The sequence below is a fragment of the Lissotriton vulgaris genome, chromosome 10, assembly GCF_964263255.1.
Source record: "Lissotriton vulgaris chromosome 10, aLisVul1.2, whole genome shotgun sequence".
NCBI lineage: Eukaryota > Metazoa > Chordata > Amphibia > Caudata > Salamandridae > Lissotriton > Lissotriton vulgaris.
Window position 1 is genome coordinate 422,664,657 of NC_141698.1, and position 21,836 is coordinate 422,686,492.

General features: G+C 46.9%; 1 protein-coding gene across 1 annotated transcript in view; it reads left to right on the top strand.

Annotated features, from left to right (window-relative positions):
• Window positions 1–21,836, top strand: part of LOC147685345 (uncharacterized) — a 240,949-nt gene that overhangs the window by 32,556 nt on the left and 186,557 nt on the right. Inside the window, exon 2 of the mRNA XM_086941275.1 lies at window positions 9,202–9,328. Within this exon, the coding sequence (XP_086797401.1) occupies window positions 9,202–9,328 (127 nt within the window). The remainder of the gene's footprint in view (window positions 1–9,201; window positions 9,329–21,836) is intronic.

Below are 21,836 nucleotides of genomic sequence, written 5' to 3' on the forward strand. Positions count from 1 at the left end.
ATTGGATGTGGCATGGCAAGGTTTTAGACTTTAGCTCGATTCTGCAACCTTGTTAGGCCCAGACCGGCTGTCTGTGTCAGTCGAGGTCGTACTCCGCTTCAGCGAGCCACTTATGCGGAGAGCGGGGCTGGGAAACCTCATTGCTCAGAGCGCTCCTTCATCTGTGAGTGGTAATCAGCCTCCATCCCTCGACCCGATGCCAGGTCTTCACGGCAAAGACGCTCCTCTTACGTGGCCCCAGGACCTATCTCAGTAATGGGTCGCTGCTGAAATCGCGCGTGTGCTGCAGATCTATATCCTCTCCACCAGGCTCCAGTAGTCTTTGTCGGTTCTTGCCAGTGGGGGCTACTTATGGGTGCAATCCCCGAATCATTGCAGGGCCACGATCGCGGCACGTTGTTTAGTGGCAGCAGCCCGCACGGCCTCCTCTCTCCCGCAGTCGGCTTCCACGATTGTGGCTTTCGTGCTTTCGCACTTTGGTTTGCTCTCGCTTAAACGGTCACACAGCTGCCCGTGGTGCTGTTAGTGCATACCCGTTTCCCAGTGGGCTGGATGTGGGGTGTTCTTACCGGAGGATGGCGAATATTTCGCTCAGCCGGCAGAGCTCACTCAAGATGCAGCCATCTTGCTGCTGGCGAGACCACGCCCCTTCGCCTCTACTTACCTTAAGTCCAAAAGGACAGTCCTGTCTGTCATTTGTAAGTGTCCGTATGTAGTGTATGTTTCTCCCATAGGATGACATTACCGCGTTCGAGGATCATTCCTCAAATCTGACAGCTGTAATTTTTTGCTGTTTTTACTGTAAAATTTGATATTGTCTAAAGTACTTACCCGATGATCTTGGTTTCTAAAATTATATAAAAAGATATGTTATTTTTAGGTCGAGCATTCAAGACCTCTTGTATATACTTTAGTATACACTTATATGTATGTCTATGTACTTTGTGGACTCTGGAGATCAGCCCTAGGACTTGTCTGCTTCTGCTTAGGGACTTTTTTTCTTTTAAACTGCCTCTATTTAACTGTTTTGATAGAAAACGACCAGCAGAGGTCAGTCAAATACCAGAATCACTTTAGCATTCTCTAGATTCCTATCCATAGAAATTATCTTCCACACATAATATTATTTTCAAATCTTGTATTTTCAGTGATATGACCACCGAAGGCCCTGATTTTATATTAAAAACAGAGCTTTGGACAATACTGTTTCCCGCTGAAAGGTAATATTTCTCTCCAGGTGTTCCCATACCTAAAAACAGAGCTTTGGACAATACTGTTTCCTGCTGAAAGGCAATATTTCTCTCCAGGTGTTCCCATACCTGGCATGTCACGCAGTTTGGTGCTTACTTTTCTTCCATGTTAAAGAACAGTAGATGTTTTATTTATTTTTTTATTTTATTTATTTTGAAGCTTGTAAAGCGCTCAGCTACCCCCAACGTGGGTGCCCGGCGCTGTGAACATGTGACAGTCAGAGAGGTTCAGGGAAGGCTAGATCAGAGAAAAGAGCCAGGTCTTAAGTTTCCTTCGAAACAAAGGCTGTGATGTAAGAAATCTGAGTTCCAACGGTAGTAGGTCCAGAGTTTGGAAGTGGCCACAGCAAAGGCCCTACCTCCCGTGCGTGCAAGACAAAATCGTGGGCAGAACATTAGGCAAAGGTGATTGGATCTAAGGTCCCTCGTCGCTTGTGTAATCTTAAGTCTATGCCTCAAGTATGCAGGCCTCGTCCATTGAGAGCTCTAAAGGCAAGGACCAAGGCCTTGAACTGAATGCGGTATCTCACTGGTAGCCAGTGCAGTTTGGCCAGATAAGGCGAAATAGAGTGGCGATAGGGAATGTTACAAATCAGCCTGGCCGCTGAGTTCTGCACTGTCTGCAGACGGTTAATGAGATACGCCGGGGCTCCAACATACAGACTGTTTGCGTAGTCCAAATGGGACGTTATTAGGGCATGGACTACTGTCCCGCTAGAATCAAGTGGCAGGTAAGGGGTGATTTTTTTAATCATTCGAAGCTTTCCAAAGCAAGATGCCGAAACTTTATTGACTTGAGTTTTACAGGACAGAGCTGTATCAAATTGGAAGCCCAAATTACGGGCAGCTTGAACTGGTGCCGGGGGGGGGGGATTGAGTTCAGACGGCCACCAAATATTAGCGGGAATAGGAGATTTCTGGTTAAAAAATAAGACCTCCGTCTTATCAGTGTTCAATTTTAAGTTATTGGAGGACATCCAGGAGGCGATGTTCACCAGGCAATGGCGGAAATTAGCCAGAGAGCTTTCAGAGTGGTCTTTAAAAGAAAATACAAGTTGAGTGTCATCAGCGTAAAACATCACTCTGATTCCCCAGGATTCAACCACTTTTGCCTACGGCATCAGGTATACATTAAATAAAAGGGGGCTGAGAGCAGATCCCTGCGGAACCACCCACGTCAATGGTTTCTTGGTGGAGACAAAAGGTCATAGGAAAACCTGTTGAGATCTGTCCGTCAAGAATGATTTCACCCAGGCTAGCGGGATCCCTCCAATTCCCACCTCATGAAGTCGAGTCAGCAGGATATCATGCAATGTTTTAGCACCCGGGCTAATGTGCTGCATAGCTAAATACATATAAGGTCCCAATGGTGAGACCGATTGCTTTGCAAATGCTTGTTCTAAATTAGTCTTGAGTTTCTTCTTGTGTGTGTCTCAGTTATTGACTATGTGATTTAACAAATGCTTAACAATACCCTCTGCTAAGCCTAAACCACTCTCCCACAGACCTACAAAAGAGAGCATTTAGGATTATTCATTTAAGCCCTGTAAGCTAATAGACTTCCTGTAAAGTGAACCTCATTTTGGTACACTACATAAAAAGCCAGCTTCCTACAACAGTCCCATACCATCTGGTGGAAGCTGCAGTCATCACTGGTGCATTTAGGACAGTTTGCTACAGGGGTGGCATCCATCCTCCCGAGTCATCAGGTGGTAAAATATTAATTGTGAAGGTACTTCAGGGCAACGAGGAGTATGCTCTCTCAGGCTATTCTTGCATCCCCCCCAGTTGCTGCAATCAAGGGGGCTCACCCAGCCATCCTATTTGTACCTCAGAACTCTAAATTGATCTTTAACTGTCAGGGAGCTATATATAGGTATGAGATGGTGCGTCGAACCAGTGGTCCAAACAGACCTTTAGGCTCTAGGTGGTTTTATTCTGGGTGTGTGGTTAATGGAGGCTAGTGGACCATCGGGCTGTGACACAGTTGTAAGGATCTCTTGAACTGGGACTTATAAAGTGTGAACTCCAGCTGTAGTTCCTGGAAGCATTTCATCTGTTTGCCTGCCCAGACGTCCCCCAGTTTGGAAATGCATACGGGGTCCCATTGGCTGAACCCCTCTCCTGTGGTTGTATGTAGGAGCCATGCATCGTGCTATAGGGGGGTTTCCTGTGTGGGCATGCAGTCTCATCGGATCCATGTAAGGGCCAGCTGCCAGCAAAGGACTGGCACACTTCTGACCTATGGGAGCTTTTCAGGAAGAGTATTGCTGAATAGCACCCCCTCGATGTGCTGCCTGCTATGTATGGACACCTCAAGCCTAAATGTGAGGTTGTCCCTGCCTCCAAACCGTCATTCATTTCCTGAATTTGGGAAGCCCAGTAGTAGAAGCGTGGGTTCAACCTAACTCTCCCGCCCTCGTATGTGGATTGCGTACACATATGGAAGCCTATCTTAGGAGGTTTATTCTCATAGAGAAAGGCTCTTATCTCCTCCTGGAAAAGGGTATATCAGAATTCAGGGACAATCATTATTTAAAAAAGGGCCTCTCGCCCAAGTACATTAAGGGAGAGGTTCCCTCACCTGACCATTTTCTGCCCAACAAGATCCAGCAAAAGATTAAGGTCCAGACTCCAGTTAGCCCAGGTTCTAATGAGATGTATACCCCAGAAGCTAAGCGACGGACTGGAAGGTGTGACTGCCAGTCAACCGTAGTAGGGCCACTTTTATCGGTTCCTGAGTAGCATGCTACGCGCCGAAAAAGCACTTCAACACCCCAATCAGGGGTAGCAAGCGCTATATAAATGCAAACCTTTTTCCCTCTTCTATCCCTACACTATCCTTCTGAATCCAAATAACTGACTAACATATCCACCACTCAGATTACTTTCATATTTCACTATAGTAATTTACCACTAATCCTTTATAGATTCCGAAGGAGCGTGCTTCAACGCCTCATAAGGGGTAGTAAGCGATATATAAATACAATTACAATAAAGTACAATACCTTTCAAGGGACTTGGAGCGATTACGTCCAGTTGACTTTGAGACCTGATGCTTCTCCATACCAATGCAATAATTAAAGAAGGCGGACTCCTGAGGCATGTGGGTGTCCCAGGAAGATGAGGATGTCATCGGCATATACTGCAATGCGATCCTCGAAGCCAGTCTGCAGTGGAATATCCAGAGCTATGCATTACACCTGATCCATGTTGCCAGTGGTCAGTCGCTCGGATAAACTAAAGAAGGGAGTGGGGGCAGCCCTGTCTGGTTCCCAGGCAGATTGGGAACATAGGCAAGAGGGCTTAGTTGACCCCTACTTGAGTGTGGGATTGGGCATAGAGCACTTTAATGAAGGAGATAAAACGGGGATGAAATCCCAGTTGGAGGAGGACTTGGAGTTAGAACACCCAGTCTAGGCAATCAACGGCTTTCTTGAAATCGAGAAGTAGAAGTGCAGTCGAGTCGGTAAGTGTCAAGTAATGGGAGAAAGCTTCATGGCCTCTGCGAATGCAGTGATGAGTGCTGCAGAGTGTCCTTTTCACTGACTCAAAAGGGGGAGGGGCCTAACCCGAGATGAAAATGACATGCCTTTATCTTTAGTTTGTGGCTTACTCTCTTTTATTTGCAAATAGTATGTCCGTTTTTCTGGCTCAAGATCGTTTTGTCGCCGTCCCCTTGCTTCATAAAGGTCGGGTCAGAGTACTTCTTCCTCCTGGCCTCTTCTACATGGCTTGCTTCAGTATCTGTGTCTGGAGCCCCTTGGATGAAAATGAAGAAAGACGCAGGTAACCGTTTGGGAGTTGGTAATGGACAATAGGGTAGGGGCCCGTGCAGTCCAAAAAAAACAATATGTGAAAGACATATGACCACCAATGTGCTCTCTAGTTCTATCACAGGTTTCGGTTATGGGTGACCTCCCGTTTATTACTTTTAATTTTCCCACCCAGTGGTCCATGAACCCCGGCATTCGGAACCGGACCTGGTTCAGCCACGTTCCTCCAAGAGCGTGGCAGGGCGGAGCATAATGCCTTTGGCCTCCTGGCTTCTCGTTCTTATCGGGGCTACGTCCACGTATGGTGTTGATACGCGGACTCCACTCCTCTCCAGGTTCGCTTACTCTTGTCGTCTTCTCTGATTCCTCTGGCTCCTCGGCTCTCCTCGGCGTCCTCGCTCCATTCCGTTTTCGTCATCTTCTCCCTCACATCCGATTGGCCCCTCTCTGGTGATATCACCGGGATCCTTGGACCATCTTCCTCCTGGAGACTGAACTCCGGGTTCTTAAAGTGATAGTCCGGATACAGGGCCTGTATTTGAAGTAAGAGGACCTCTTTTACGTAAGTCACAGGTGAGTACGGTGTCTCACTCCCCAAGTCGTCCTCGGCCCTGTGACAGTCATGAAGCTACATTGGCCAAAATGAATAGACTTGGTAATCACTGGTAGAAGCCTATTGGGCAAGACATTGGCATATGTTTTCAGCTCAAAGTTGATCAGAACGATTAGGCGGTATGAGACGCAGTGTTCCGGAGACTTCCCAGCTTTATGAAGGAGCACTATAGTGGTGATGTCAAAGTCTGAGCGGAAGCTACCCTTATCAATAGCTGCATGGTATAGGTTTCGGAGATGGGGATCGATAAGGACTTCAACTTAGAGTAATATGCAGCCGGAAATCCTCTGGGCCTGGGGTCTTGACTGGTTGCATGTCAGCGACGGCCAGATCAATCTCTTCCAGGTTGGTTCAGTGAGGCCCTATCAGTATTGGGCAGTAGGGGTATGTTGGCTTTGAGGGGCTGGTCATCCTCCCACTGACCATGGTTACGGATGCGTATAGAGCTTTGTAATAGGAAGCAAATCTAGCAGCTATTTTGATACAGGTGTGGCGTATGATCCCGGTGGGCTCTCTAATTTCAGGGATCAGTATTCTGACTGTGTCCTGAGTCACCACCCTGTGAAGTCTTTTACCAGTTTTATTGCCCCATTTGTGAATCCTGGCCTGTGCGGCTATCCAGCACTTCTTGGATTCTTCAAGGCAGGGTTGGCGTAGTAAGGCCTCAACTGATGCTAGTTGGCATGTCATGTGTTCATCCTGTCATTCTCGGTATGCCTGTTCCAGGCGTACCAAGCTGGCTTCCAGGTTGACAGTCTTTTGGAGCCCAGTCTTGTGTTGCCCATGAATTTAGGCTTCTGCCCAGCCGCGTATGACAGCTTTGCTGCATGCCCATAAATTAGCTGTAGAGCTTAGGGAGCCTTTGCTTAGTTCAAACCATGAGTTTAGCTCTTGAAATAAATGTTGGACGGGTTAATGGTTCACCATGTACCAGTTACTGAGCCTCCATATGAGTCTGGTACCATTTGTGGCTTGCCTCATTCGCAATGTGATGAGCTTAATCAGAGATCCCCATGGGAGAATGTGCAACCCTGTTGTGCCTAGCCTATCCCTGGCTGGAATAAATAAGTAATCTAGTCTGGATATGCTGATACATGTGTAGATCCTAATTCACGGAGATGCTACATCCGCCAGGTATTGCATAGCCCCTGAGCAGCATCCCATTCCATTAGGGAAGTTTGCCTATGCTGCCCCTTTTCTCCGCTACACTGGGTTGGATCTCCATTCAGTAGGAATCTTGGGAGAGGGAAGAGTCCCTTTCCAACTGGTTAATCCTTCTGGCCTTCTGTATTTTTTCTTGGGCCTCGGGAGTGTGTCGGCAACCGAACAGTTGATTCCCCTCATACACCCTGATCTCTGTCATCAATGTGTGTTCTTGACAGTAAGTACTTGCTCATTAGGCTTCAGGGCTATGGGCATCTGAGGTGTGAAATGATGGATGTGTATGTCTTATAAGTTCCTTATGTTCTGCAGCCCAGTCCCAAGCCGCCTCCAGTTAACCAAAGAACAGGGTACGAGATTCATATACGACCTTCAACTTGGCGAGGAATATCAACACGTGGGGTAGGCTCATAGCTCTGACTTGAAGACCTTCCATTGTTTCTGGACTAGCCAAGTGTCGTTTGGAAAGATGAAGATCAAGGTAGACTGGAAGAGGGGGCCTTTCACTCTCACCCCCTCGAGGATGGCATCTCTGTGTTTATAGTTAAGGACTTTGGCTATAAGGGTCCGGGGGGGGTACAGGAGGGGTCATTACACCAGAAAACGGAGGGCCCTCTCCATCACAAAGCAGGTGGATAGTTGATCTGTGTGGAGCCAAGGTTTTATCTAGTCTTTTAGGAATTGCTCAGGTAATGTACGCTCTGACCCTTCTTGGAACCCGACATTGTGGAGATTGTTCCTAAGTGCACGGTTTTGGGCATCTTCGCGACGGTCCTCCTTTTGATTTGATGGTACAGAGAGGTGTTTCACAGTGGATTTAAGTTCAACCATTGTGTCCTCTAGTTCGGAAATGCGGCCCTCAGTCTCAGACACACTTTCTGCCACATTGCGTAGGTCGTGGAACAAACGAGATGTTTTGACTCTGACTTCCCCAATTATGGTCTCGTGGGCCGACGAACAGGCTTGTGTGGCTTGCAGGATGAAGTCCATGTTGGAGGCCTCTGTGGTACACAGGCCTGTAGGGGCTCAGGGGTAGACTTGGAGTGAACCCCAGGAAGGGTGGTGAACCTTTCCATTTTCAGTTGGGCCTCGGAAGCGGAGTATGATCCCTCCTCATGGTAGGCGTCGCAGTAGGTGTGCCCCAGCGTAGGCAGCAGAAAGGCCCTCTTACTGCAGTTGGTGTTATGTGGGCAGCACGAGCAGCTGGTCCTCAGTTGAATCTAATGGTGCTTGCCGCGTGAAGAAGCATCGTCTGGGCATGAAGTCCGCTTTGAGACAATGGGCTCCTGAAATTTTCTGGATGTGGAGACGGAGATGTCCAAATCACCCGGTGCATGCATGGGGATGGTTTACCCTGGACCCCCCATGGTAGGCTATGACAGCAGTCAGCCGAGGACATGTGTGTGCCCCACTCACCGCACCTCAGGCCTGCAGGTTGAGCGGTGTACAGGTCTCTCAGGCGAGGGGAGGCACACCACCTTAGGAGCATTCCTGTCATAGGCTTCATTGTTAGGATTCAGGTGGTCTGCAGCACGCTAGCATGTCTCAGGGCCGAAAGTGTGCAGATCATGGAAGGTTGTGTAGCTGGGGAGTGGAGAGACTGCCTCACTGACCACAGCTTCTGAACTCCTCCGGTTTCTTCAGCGTTATCCGTGTGTCATGGCTGCCTCTGGTGCAAATCGTAAGCTTGGCTGTGGAGCACGTACAGTTCTTTAGAGTTTGGCCCTCTCTCCTGGTGACCACCATCATTTTGACGGGTTGGGGAGGCCACCTAGCTTCATGTTAGCTTGAGGATGGAAGATTCCATTTGCCGATCGGGGGCTGGACGGTTGTCCTGGTCCAGGGACCTCGAGGTTTTAGATTTGGGACTAAAAAAAGGCCTCCGCCTCGGCTCTGAATCGTGCAAAAATAGAAAATAGTGAAAGAATAGCCCTTGAACCTTACACTTTTATTATTTATTGCATTTTATTAATGTATTGCTCTATGGAACCATGCATGACTAATGAATAAGTAAAAATAAATAGATCAGAAATTATAAGGACAAGAACAGAACTACTAGTCCCAGACTACTGAGCCATAAAACAATACAGGCAGCGTTTCTGCATATTAAATTGTGGGATCACTACTGACAGTTTCTTGATTTTCACGTATTTAAACTTAACACTTATGTTTAGTTGCATTGTAATTACAAGTCTGAAAGACCCAGTTTTGGTGCCATTCATTCTATTGCGGACACACGGTTTCCACTCGGTCGCCAAACTGTAAACATGTTGGCAGTCTCTTAGCTTCGCTTTACTTCTCTTTAATTTCCCACTTAGTCCTATTGCCATATTTTGCTTGCTGTACTTACGAATAATATCTAGTGAGACGTCCTATTATTATCCAGCTCTTTCTGTTGCAGGCACCAGTTACATTTCATGATGTGGCTGACAGTTTCTCGGAAGAGGAGTGGAATCTGTTACACGAATGGCAGAAGGAACTTTACAACACGGTGATGAAGGAGATCCACCAAGCCATGCTTGCCTTAGGTAAGGTTGCACTACTTTTATGTCTTTAAAAAGTGTACAGTCTTCGAACACCATGCTTGTTTTCTATTTCTGGATTCTCTGTATGTATTCTGATTACATGTCTTTGGTACACATTTAGGAAAATCTTGATTATAGACATGTTGTATGCTTTGAACCTTTTAAAACACAGCATCTTCAGAAGTGTACATAATATGTATATGCAATTAATCTTTAAATAAGATATTCCTGGCATCATAACAACATATGTCAGACCTTGACTGAACTCACCTCTATCTCAAAGATCAAGATCTCAACCATTGAACATCAGACATTAGAAGAACTTTGGGATAGCTTTAATCTGTTGCTGTCTGGCGGTGCCCCTCTCCTGTCCTAAATTGCATGGAAGTTGGCCTTATAGCTCTGGCGGGCTATGAGGCCATAATAGTCCCTTGATACTCGGGGAATGGTTTACATTTTTCATCACTGATATAATTTGAAGTAGCACAAGGTGGCGATGGTCGGACTGGGACAAAAAATAGTCCCAGGCACCAAAATAAAAAAAAGTGGTTCACGTATGCAAATTAAGCTAATTTTGAGCGTGTAAACACATGCTGTATGGGTATTTTTTGCAAGATATGCGAGACTGCATGCACTTTTGTTTTCTGCAGGCAATCTTTTAGGTAATATCAGGGAAATTAACAGTTATAAGTCGCATACCTGGACATAAAACAGGCCCACAAACTGTTAAAAAAAAATGACAGACATACCAGTTCATCGGGCACTGCCCGATTGCCCTATAGCCTGATAGCCTAACACGCCAAATTCACTTCTAGAGTATGTATCCCTGTTCTTCAAGGTACTGTTTAGCATTAATGTGTAGCAGACCTGCAGCCTCCTAATAGCCAGAGAGATAACTTTTACGATTGAACAGATTGCCTTCCTTTCTACCTGGATCTCTTGGGAAACCAGAGAGAAAAGTTGAATGTCCTTTCAACATTCCTGCAAACACTATAATGGATGCACTCCAAAAACAAAAATCTGATTAACCATTTTAAAATGTTGGTCAGCAAAATAGGATCATACCTAGCCTGGAGCAAATTGTTTAGAATTCAAAGTTAAAACTTAGACACTGGTCATGGACATGAATTCCCAAATACCTTCCTGTTCAACTAGCCTGTCCCTCTCTTACTTTGCTTTGGTTCCCTCTGATGCTTTGGCTCGCGCTGGGACACTTTTGAGTAGCCGTGCGCGCTATAAATCCCCCTAAACCTAAATAGAATCAACTTGGATATCCTAAATTCCAACCACCGTTTATTGGAACTGTGCTGGCAAGGCAAAGGGCCTGATTCACAAGCTGCACTCTGTAGTATGTTCTGTAGTACTACAGTTTTCCTACAAAACCACCTACAATGATTGCTGCTCATAACTCTCCTGAGGCGGAAGCCGGGAGGTGTTGTTACTAGATTTGTGCTTCTAGAATGTTTACCATTGCACTTGTATTGCTGTTCCTTTGTGTCCGCTCCCCCCCTTGTCATGTTGCGCTCGCGGACCTTATCGTGGCGCTTTCTACATTTTAATTGCACTTTGCTGTGTCACGGGCAATTTTATCTTTTGCACACTGCTCCGTTGATGCAGTTTTAAATCCCCTTATTCACGCACCCTGGGCGGTTCTCGACCGATCTTAGGGCTGAGTCTCCCGGGCTGCGCAAATCGGCAGCGGTCATATTGAGTAGGGCACCCCAGGTTCGGGGTTCTAGTCGCCAGTATTTAAGCAAACAGTCATGGCTCCGCGCACGCGATCAGCGGTCGTGCCGCAGTCGAACCAGAGTCCAGCCTGTCTGCGCCCGCCGGCGCCTGCAGCCGCCTCGCGCCAGGAAGCATGGTGACATTAATAGGGGCGCGCCAATCTACTCAAGGCAAGAGCTATTAACTCTAAAGTGTTCGGGTGGTGAGTGTGCCAAACTTAACCTCTCACGTAGTAGAGGCCTCCACACATGCTCCTGTGGCATCTCCCTGCCGACCCCCTCCCTACCGCCGTCCCTCACTAATGTTAATCCCCAACAAATTAGGGTCGGTCCAGCTCAATGTCAGATCCATGCAGAAACATTACTCAGAAATCTATGAGCTACTTTCCAACCTCTCCTTAGATATCTTATTCCTGACAGAAACCTGGCTTCAGGATGACATGGACTCAGTCATCAACCTTGCCACCCCTACGGGGTACACCACGTACACTCTGAACAGGCACTCCAGGGGAGGTGGGATCGCGATGATGGTCAAATCTCACTTCACCTGCCATCTAACGAGATTAGAAATTAAAGATAGTGAATGTGCACGCTACAACATTAAAATCAAACCTCAACTTAACCTCGTGGGTCTCTTGATCTACAGGCACCCGGGAGCAGTCATGAAGCAGTCATGAGCTTCACAACCTCACTTCTTGAGAATATATGCTCTCTGATTACCGAAACTGTGAACTTTACCATCATGGGAGATCTGAACATTCACTTTGATCTTACAACAGACACTAAGATCAATACCCTGTTAGCAGACCGTGCCGCTTTTCAGCTCTGCCAACTTTTGAGCGGTCCAACTCACAGTGGCGGACATCTCTTAGACCCCATCCTTTCGAATTTGACCAATGTGAGTGTAGAACCTCCCATCCCTATGACCTGGACGGACCACTGTTTAGTGATTATGACAGTACCCTTCAGAGATGACCCCAACATAAAACCCGCCCAGCAGGTTCTGAAAAGACCAAGGAGGAAGCTTCGTCTTGAAGACTTTCAAGCACTCCTCTCAACCGATCTCCCCAACTTAGCGAGGACCCTGACCGAGGCTATGACCAATTTTGCGAGTGGATCAGCAAAGCCCTGGACACCTTAATACCTGCCAAATGGATCAAGGCGCGCTCTCACGAATCTAGCCCTTGGTTCAGTGAAGAGCTCTCCTCGCTAAAAAAAGACTGTAAAAAAGCTGAACGAAGATGGAGGAGAGAATATGATCCGGCACTCAAGACCCTCTATGTCCAGTCACAAAAGAGTTACCACCGCAATATTTGTAGGACACGAGCGGCGTACTATGCTACAGAGATTAATAACAGTCATAATGCCGCCAAACCCATTTTTAGAATACTAAAAGAGCTCAGCGCCAAGAAAACGGCGGACAACCCCAATACCTCACCTACACTCTGCGACAACCTGGCTTTTTTTTTCATGGACAAAATCAAGAAAATCTATACTGCCTTCCCGGCGACTCCCCGCCTTGCTCCTTCAGTCGATCCGAATAGACCCATTCTTTCTAATATTCCGGCACTTAGCCAAGAAGACTTCCTCAAACTCTGTAACAAAATTATTCAGGTTCACCCGCAGACCCGCTTAAACCTGAACTATTTAGAGAGGCAGACTGGACCGTACTTGGTCCCCTTAGAGACATTGTAAACCTGTCCTTCTCTACTGCCAATATACCTACTTGATGGAAGCAAGCCTGGGTCTCACCCATCTTTAAAAAGCCCACGCTAGACCCTACCTTACCCGAACACTTCAGGCCCATATCACTCCTCCCTTGGCCAGCCAAAGTAGCGGAATCCCATGTTAATACCACCTTGACGAAGTACCTGACGTCCAACGCCATTCTGGACAGGTCTCAACACGGTTTCCGTGCCGGTCACAGCACCGTGACAGCCCTCTTAAGTGTGACGGAACACCTCCGGACCATACTGGATTCCGGCGGAACGGCAGCACTGATTCTGTTGGATCTCAGTGCTGCCTTCGACACGGTTTCGCACGAGGTACTGTTGTTCAGGCTGGAGGAGGCAGGGATCGTAGGGCTGGCCCTTAGCTGGTTCAAGGCTTTTTTGTCAGGCAGATCTTTCAGAGTCTCCACCCCTCTATTTCTCTCCAAAGAATGCCCCATTGAGCAGGGTGTGCCCCAGGTGTCGGCCCCCAGCCCTACCCTGTTCAATGTGTACGTCCAACCTCTGGCAGAAGTAGCCAGGAGACATGGACTGTCACTGATGTCCTACGCTGACGACACCCAGCTGGTGGTGGCATTGAAAGATGAAAGAGGTCTCAGCGCACAGAATTTTAAACAGACTCTCATCGACATCACCAGCTGGATGACGGCGAACTACCAAAACGGAAGTCTTGCTGGTGGGCAAAGAGAAAACTGCCTGGGGGAATAGCTGGTGGCCAGAGACCCTCGGCCACCCACCCGAGCCTAAAGACTGTGTAAAAAACATGGGAGTCTGGGTGGACTCTGCCCTGAACTTCACCCACCACACTAAGAAAGTGGTTGCCACCTGTTTTGGGATTTTACGAAATCTCAGGCCGATCCTAAAATTCTTTGACCACCAAACCTGCCAAATGGTGGTTCAGTCAGCCATTCTCTCGCGGCTGGACTATGCTAGCTCCCTTCTGCTAGGGGCAAACGTAGCAGAGAAATCTAGACTCCAGCGAGTCCAGAATGCCCCCGCCAGAGCTTTGACCGGCCTCCCCTGCCATAAGTCAGTGACCAATGCCCTTACGAAACTCCACTGGCTTCCCGTGGAAAAAAGGATCCACTTTAAAACTTTATACCTAGCATTTAAAATGCTGAAAACTGCCCCCCCCCACCCCCCATGCTATGTCATCTCTGTCTGAGGGACAGGATGGGCGGCCGCTCATTCAGATATCTTGCGGCAAAACTCTGGAATGAACTCCCTACTCAAATACGGGAAATGAACGATTTGCTATCCTTCATAAAAGCTATAAAAACTCATCTCTTTTGTTAGTTCGTAATTTCTCCAACATATTCCTTTGGCATCTTTTTCCTCTCAGTTTCATGCAGCCAGCGCCAGAACGCCCCTTGGCTGGGGCAGCCGTGCGCTATACAAGTTCATATAACATAACATAGCATAACAATATGCTATTCACAAACTGCACTTTTGTAGTAACTTACACTTTTGTAGTAGCTTACACTTTTGTAGTCAGTCCCTACCTCCATTATCTAAGTATTGCTTCTAGGCAATATGTGGTAGTAAGGTTGCTATTGTCCTTGGAACCAGAGCACACCAATACGTCTGTGTGCTTGCTGATTTTGCCAAGGACCTCCTATTTTAACTTTGACTTTTAAGGCTTTGTGCTGGTTCACAGTCAAACCTTAATCTTGTAGGATGTGGAGTATTTCAGTTAGCACTTGTATCATGACACTAACTATAATTCCCAAGCAACGTTGCTCTTTTTTCATAGAGAAAAATACCTTATTCTTGTTAAGTTCAAATGGTTAGGGTCTGATTATGAAAACGGGGGTCTTAGGACTGCCGTACCATCGTTGGTAGACCGACCGCCCGATTACAAGGTGCGGGTCAGACCGCCACAAGTCCGCTGCAAGGGTCCCACCACCAGCAGGAACTTGGGTCCTGCGGTTGAGATAGTGTCGGTCCATGGAGGCAAACCCCTCCATGAAAAGGTCAGCGGAAAGGCAAGGGAGGGGCCACAAAAAGGGCCCCAGCTATTCAGTCCATTGGGCATTGTTGCTGGGGGCACATGTTGTGCCCTCTATACCTGCTCTGTTGTGTGCGCACTTTGTACCATGCACAAGATGGTGAATGACAACAGTGCGCCCGATGTTCAAGTGGCCGCCCGGCGTTAAAGTGGCGCTGCACTGCGGCAACATGTGCCGCATGCTCACTCTATGAGTCAAAGCATGCTGTCGCCGTGGCAGCGCTGCCGGAACACTGCTAGCCTAACGACAACATTGTAATGGCAGTCAGGGTGCCTCCAACTTCACAGTGCTCTCCTGACTGCCACCTCTGCAGGCTTGCTCACCGCCTACACAAGTCGTAATAAGGCCCTAAGTAGTAGCTTTTGGACGATTTATTGCATTGTTGACAGATCTGCGTAATTGATGGCAGTGTCTGAGTAACTAACTTTGTACTTTATTGGCCCCAGCATATGTTTTTTTGGCAAAAATTCTGTAGTTGCGACCGTAATACTATAATAATTGCTATACGTTTTGAAGGGTAAAGTGTAGCAGTGTGTTATTTTCTTTAGTTCTTATTGGGTGCATGAATTGCACACAGCGATTCAGCAGGTTGTATATATGGTTCGCACTGCATGACCGCTGTCTGTGCTGGACAGCTGCCTCTCTACCGCCGTGCATGAGTTAGGGAATCAGAAGTTCCAGGTCCCGGCGGAAGGGAAATGTATGGGAATGCAACTTTTCTTAGCCTTTCTCTTTACCGGTGCACATAGCACTTGCTAGGAAAATGTGAACTCTGAATGAGGCTAAAGGGGCAAGCTTACATCCCGAAATAAAGGCAGTTCCAAACTTCCAATCCAACTGACTACTCAGATTTATATTGGGATCCCAACTGGAGGAACCAATTATTTAAAATTTCATTTATTTCGAGATCCATACAGTTTTCATGGTAGCCAGCCAACGGCGATCCTTCCTTCAGATTGCATATTGGAGCCAAGCAGCCTCTTTCTAATCGGGCTCTGTTGTTAGGCAAGGCAGTGATAGGAATAGGGTGGGAGGGCACATATCCCTATAGGTAAACATCCTTTACCACGCGGATTTTACTACGCGTGGCCTTTACAACGCGTCCATTACAATGCAAGTCGTTACCACAACTTGCGCTGGAGGGCGCTAAAGGATTAAAAATAGTAAATTTACTATCTCAACACCTTCCCTAGGGTCCACGGGGACTGGTGTTAGAATAGTAAATTATACTATACGAAATCCGCGCCCCCAACGCAAGTCGTGGTAACGACTTGCGTTGTAAGGGATGCGGTGTAAAGGGATGCGTTGTGACGGTACGCGTTGTACCGTCATACATCCATCCTATATCTTTGTTTATAGATATGCAGCTTTGGCCATGCCCCTGCTCACAGTTTTGTTCAGATGTTGCTTTTTTTCAGACCGAAGGCTGGCCTGCTGGAACTGGCTTAATTTAAGGAAGATGAGCACAAACCGTCATTTCTTCGCCTTCCAAGTGCCTGTGATTGTTTCTTAACCTGAGACACACTCTTAGCTTTAAAATGGTTTCTGCAGGGAGAGGACGAAAGGAAAAAGCAGAGCAGACAAGGCAAGGTGAGACAGCAGCTTTATATATCACTGAACCCTGAGGAGCACTTTACAAAGTTAAGAATTTACATATATTCAGGAGGTGCCTGGCTCAGTGCTTGGGCGTTCAAGCACTACTGTCACATACACCAGAGGCAACCTGGGCGGCTTCAGGGGTGCAGTCATGAAAGAGTGCACAGGATTACACATGGAAACCCGATGTGCAGTCTCCCCACTAGGGCGCCTGAAATAGGCCCTGTCACTCACACTATTAATCAGATGCCACCGTCTGTCATCCATTTCATGACCATGGTCAAGGGGGTGGAAGTAACTCGTACCAAAAGAAGTACAACTTTCGGTGTTATACTCTCACCCAATGAAAGCTAGCATTCTGTTGGTGAATAACGGGCAAAAACCTATAGGGCGCTTGTTAGGGCACTCGTAACAAGAGTCTCCTGCACAGAAAAAAATATCGGGTCGATCAGAATGAAAAATGAGAGGGATGTCACATGGCCGCCTAACTAGGGAACTTTAACTCTACGCCCACTCTGTTGTTATATCATGTGGTGGTTTACAAGCAGGTCAACTAGAATTATGTGGCAGTTTGACTAAATTGTGCAGCAAGAAAAGTCAAATTATATGACGTAATGAGGTGTCATATTATTTCATTATTTTGTCATTGTGACACATGTAATCACTATGTGGTCAAAGGTTTGACCTCATTAGTATCTGTGAGAAGTTGGCCTGGTATATCCACTATTCTAGTGGGCACCTTGCAGCAGTCCAATCGACCCTTATTGATGGTAGGTTATAAAGTCAACCTTATAGAAAGCTATCCTAGTGGTAGCTGTGGAGAGCAGCCTTCAGGCTAAGACTTGGAGACGAGTTAAGCAAGTTGTTTTACTATTTATAATCTCTTGAGTACCAAATGAAAGCACACCACACAAGGTATATATCAAATATATATGTATTTATTCTAACCACAACCCCTCTGCACTCTTAATGAGGTCAGAGGTAAAAGTATAATACAAGGAACTTAATTAGCATACGATAAGTTGCACAGTATATGTTTTGCCCTAGGGGCCTCACAAACCATATACTAAGAACCACGTGAGAGTTAGAAAGCAGGCCTGGGGCCTGTGGAATCGCTGGGGCTTCTAGGAACAACCAAAGGTTAGGATGTAGGAGGCCCACGGGAGACGCGTGCAGTGTCTAAACACAGCTTCGGGTTACCGTTGACTTTGTATGGGAAACAAACTAGTTACAATTCTACAATTTAAGCGCGAACTACGATGGAACCCTTTTAGACTAGGACACTTCGAGAGTCAAGACCCACGGGAGCACCGGAGTACTCGTGACAACTCACCCAGGGAAGCCGGGTGCATAGGTGTCTTTTCGTGTCGGGTTTTGTCGTCGATTCCAATGGAGAGCTGCGAAGAAGTGCTGCAGGTGACCAGAGTAAAAGTGTCCGGGTAGATCCAAGGGTGGATCGGAGATGTCAAGAACCTGAAAGCAGAGGAGACAGAGTCTGGGCCACTAGCCAGTGACCAGGGGCGGCGATAGAATGATGCCACCGGATGTTGGGTTATTTCAGGTGAAAAGGTGAAGTTTTTCTCTTCAGCCACGAGGTCCAGGAGGCGTCGACGATGACCAGGAGCTGGATTCGAGCTGCCCGACGAAGGATCTAGCTGACTGCGGTGTCGGTATCCGGATTGGACCCAACAAGCCGTGGTAAATGCAATCCACGCAGGATGTCGAGATTGACTTTGGTGCAGACCAGCAAGGTCTGAGGAACTTCTCGTTTGCAGGGAAGTTGGAGCAAGCCTGGAGCAACCAGGAAAGCAAGTTAAATCAATGATTGGTCTTCTTGGGGGGTTACTAGCCAACGGACTAGGAACCGCAAAGACGTGTCAAACTGAAATACACAAAGTGGGCCCACGGGACACTCGTTGAGTGTGGGCCACTGAGCTTCAGTGCAAAAGGTGCTTGGAGCTGGGGCTTCAAGCACCCCAATACTCCACTTTGGGATACCTCTGGAAGTCGGTGCAGGTAGCAAAGTGCAGGATGTCCAGGAGTTTCGGTCCCACGTCTCTCGTGTCTGCCACAGGTCTCAGCTTTGCTGGGAGCTCAGGTCGGGGTCAGAGATGTCTAGAAGTCTTTGTCCTGTGTCGCAGATTCTTCAGGGTTCGGCGAGAGCATCGAAAATGCAGACCGGCAAAGATGCTTTTGATGCCTGTTTGATGTTCACTCCTTGACCACAAGGGAGATTTCTTCCGTCTTCCAGTCAACATGGAATATTGAAGGTCCAGGATATATGTTGCAGAGTTTCGTCAAGGGTAATCTAAAGTCCTAGGGACTGGGGTTCTATACTTACAGTAAGTTTAGGGGTTGGACTAACTCTAAGGTCCCTCCTATTGGTGGACCTGGGGAGGGGGTGGTTACACCCCTTCCCCTTTGTCCAGTTTCACCCTAGAGCTGGGGCTGAGTGCCCCAGCAACTGGTTTGAACTGGGAAATGCATGGAGCACCTTGGGTGCCCCAGGCAGTGTCTGGAAAGCATTCACAGAATGCAGCCCTCCCTGCCCAATACACAAAAACCTGTCTGGGGAGGTGCTGGCACCTCCCTGGACAGGAAACCTATTGTACAGGCATCCCCTGCCAGAATTTCGTCCAGCAACAGGAGGTCAGACTTGTGTCTGTGGCAGCAGCATCCATTTTGTGATGCTGAGGCTCTGTTTAACTTTAACCGGGTAAACCAGCAACTACATGTCTTCTCCCTCTAGAAGCGTGAAATGCTACCCTAGCTGCCAGAACTGCCGGGGGGTAGTATTCCAAAGTGTTTGACACCTTACATGACATGTTTTGATAAAGCCAAACCAAAGTTATCATTAACCGCGAGGATTATAATGCACTTAAGAGTATATGGAATGGCTACATCATAGAACAGTTATAAGGAGATGGTTCCGAAAGCTGCAGAGGAGCTCAGCTCATGCTAGGGCACCCTCTCACATAAAAACAAACACTCTGCCTCCAGGATTGTTAAGGCCTGCCATAGGAGTGACTTATAGGTTTGTATGTGTCTATATATAAGGTAGATATAGATATACTATATCTAAGTAAGGGGTGATTACACCACCTTACCTAGGCTGTAAGAACAGACCTGTGGTGTCCGTTTGGAAGGCTAACCAGGGGTGGCACAATACATGCTGCAGCCCCTGGTAGGCCTAGGGTGAACCTATGCCCTGGGTACCTAGGGTATACTATACAGGGGCTCACAAGGGTGACCCAGTAACTAATCTGGTATGCACCTAAAGTACATGGTATCAATTTAGAGAGAGAACAGCTAGGCTGTGGGCCTGATTAGCAGGACCACAGCCATACTAAAGTCGAAAAACCAGAGAATCACAGCAAAAAGTGGGGGTAACCATAGGAAGCAGACCCTACTCTCCTACAATCAGTATACACCCAAATACAGTAACCGGAAACTGGAAGTTGGCCAGTCAAAGTTGGCAAAGGGCTTTCGACTGAGTTGCGACACTTGTCACATTTTTGATAACCTTTGATCCGTTTGAGCTAGACACTGTTTTTGTAAATCTGCAAATCTTGCAGTGGGTGATGGATTATGTGCCAAATATGACAAACCATAATTATGCGGAAAGCGGAGCAGCTCCAGAATCTCATAATTCTAGTGATTTTGATGATTTTCTGTCCCATGAATCACAAATCTACCTATTTCTCTGGCATCAGGAAGGTGCCCCAACTCCCACTGTTAAACTTTGGGTGGATTTTAGGCTTAGTGGATCAGCAGCTGTACCCTTCATTCCTGATCGACTTACCCCTCTGGTCGAAGTTACAGTTTGATATAAAATGCTCTCTCTCTATTACATCATGGATCCCCTTCTTGCCATTAATATTGAGCTGCAGTGAAGCCGGGGTACATATGTAAGATTGACGCTTCTTTGGAGAATAATTTGCCACGGTACCTATTAGACATGTCAAATCTTTTAACAACCTCTTCTTTATTGTAGACTTTTAGGAATTATTGACAACTGTTTCTGGACTGTGAAGAAGTAGTTTCAAATATTGGCAGTTTCAAAACAGTTTCCAGATTCAGTCTATTCAGTTGAGATGGGGTAGGTGCTGTGAAGGGGCCTAATTATAACCATCAGTGATACTGTATCAGTAAAGCCTTTCCGCGAATAATGGATTCGGTTTGTTCATAGACCTATCCGGTATAAAATTGGATCACAAGGGTGCAACCAGGCCCATATTTTACTAGCCTATGTCCTTTGGTCAAGGCCAGTAAAAAAGTTTTAAAAAGTAGTGAAATACAGAAGTATTCGCTTTTTAAATATAAAGGTAAAACAGAAACACAAAGAAACACCTTAAAAAATATTTTGGGAGATGTCTAAATTACTTCTAGATGATTATTATAAAAAAAAAAACAGATGTATAATAACCATGATATTGAGGAATACTGATGATGTTACACACATTCTCTTTTACCATCAGTTCGTAGCCCTGTGTGCATAGCAAAATGCAAACAAATGTCTGTAATTTGTTTCTGATAAAGTTGGCAGCTCTAGGTGCAAAGCTATTGAATTTTTCAGGATTGGTTCTTTCAACTTCATAGATTATAACTAATTTCTATTAAATTGAGAGAACCAGTGAACTTTTTTTTCATACCATCACCTTACTATTCCTAACAACCTAAGCAGCGCCTAAATGCAGAGCTATTTGAACTTTCAATTCCTTCCAACCAAAGAGGTATGTGAACTGCTTTTTGATTAAGTCGTAGCTCAGTGGCCTGCTTTGTAGGATTTTTACCTTTCTAGATTTTGTCTGTCTGCCAGTGCAAACTGGCTGGTTGCGAAAGACCTTTTGTAGGCTTACCAAAAACGTTCATTGGATTTACAGCCTGCCCACTGCTTACCATTTTGTGGCTTTATATCAGCTCTCACTTGCTTGCTTTTTATCTGCTGACTTACTTTCGCCTTCTTGTGTTTGCAGACCCTGGAGAACAGCATCTTTGCCATGCTTTTGTTTGCCTGACTTGTATCTTTCCACTGCTCTTTTTTAGGGAACAACTTTATTCTTCTTGGTTAAGCACTTCCTGAGAGAGGATGTGTTATCTAGTTCTCTTGTGTGCTTCTCCAGCTACTAAATATCCCTCGTGCTCTGTCTTGTTGTCCAGGGGCGGCCTTAGGCATGTGCAAGCTGTGCACCAGCACAGGGCCTCCAAACCCCCAGGGGCCACCACGCCAATATATATCCTTAATATAATAATACTCTGAGGATGGATACATATTTGTGTGGCGGCCCCTGGCAGGGATTTGACAGCCTCCGGCTCTGTTCCACTTCCAAACACCCTGACCCCCCCCCCCCCCTCTTCATGGCCTCCGCGCTCCGCCCCGCATGGACCCCCTCTTCCAGGGCCCCCTAACTACGCTCCCTGCCCAGGGCCGTCATGAGCCTAGAGCCGC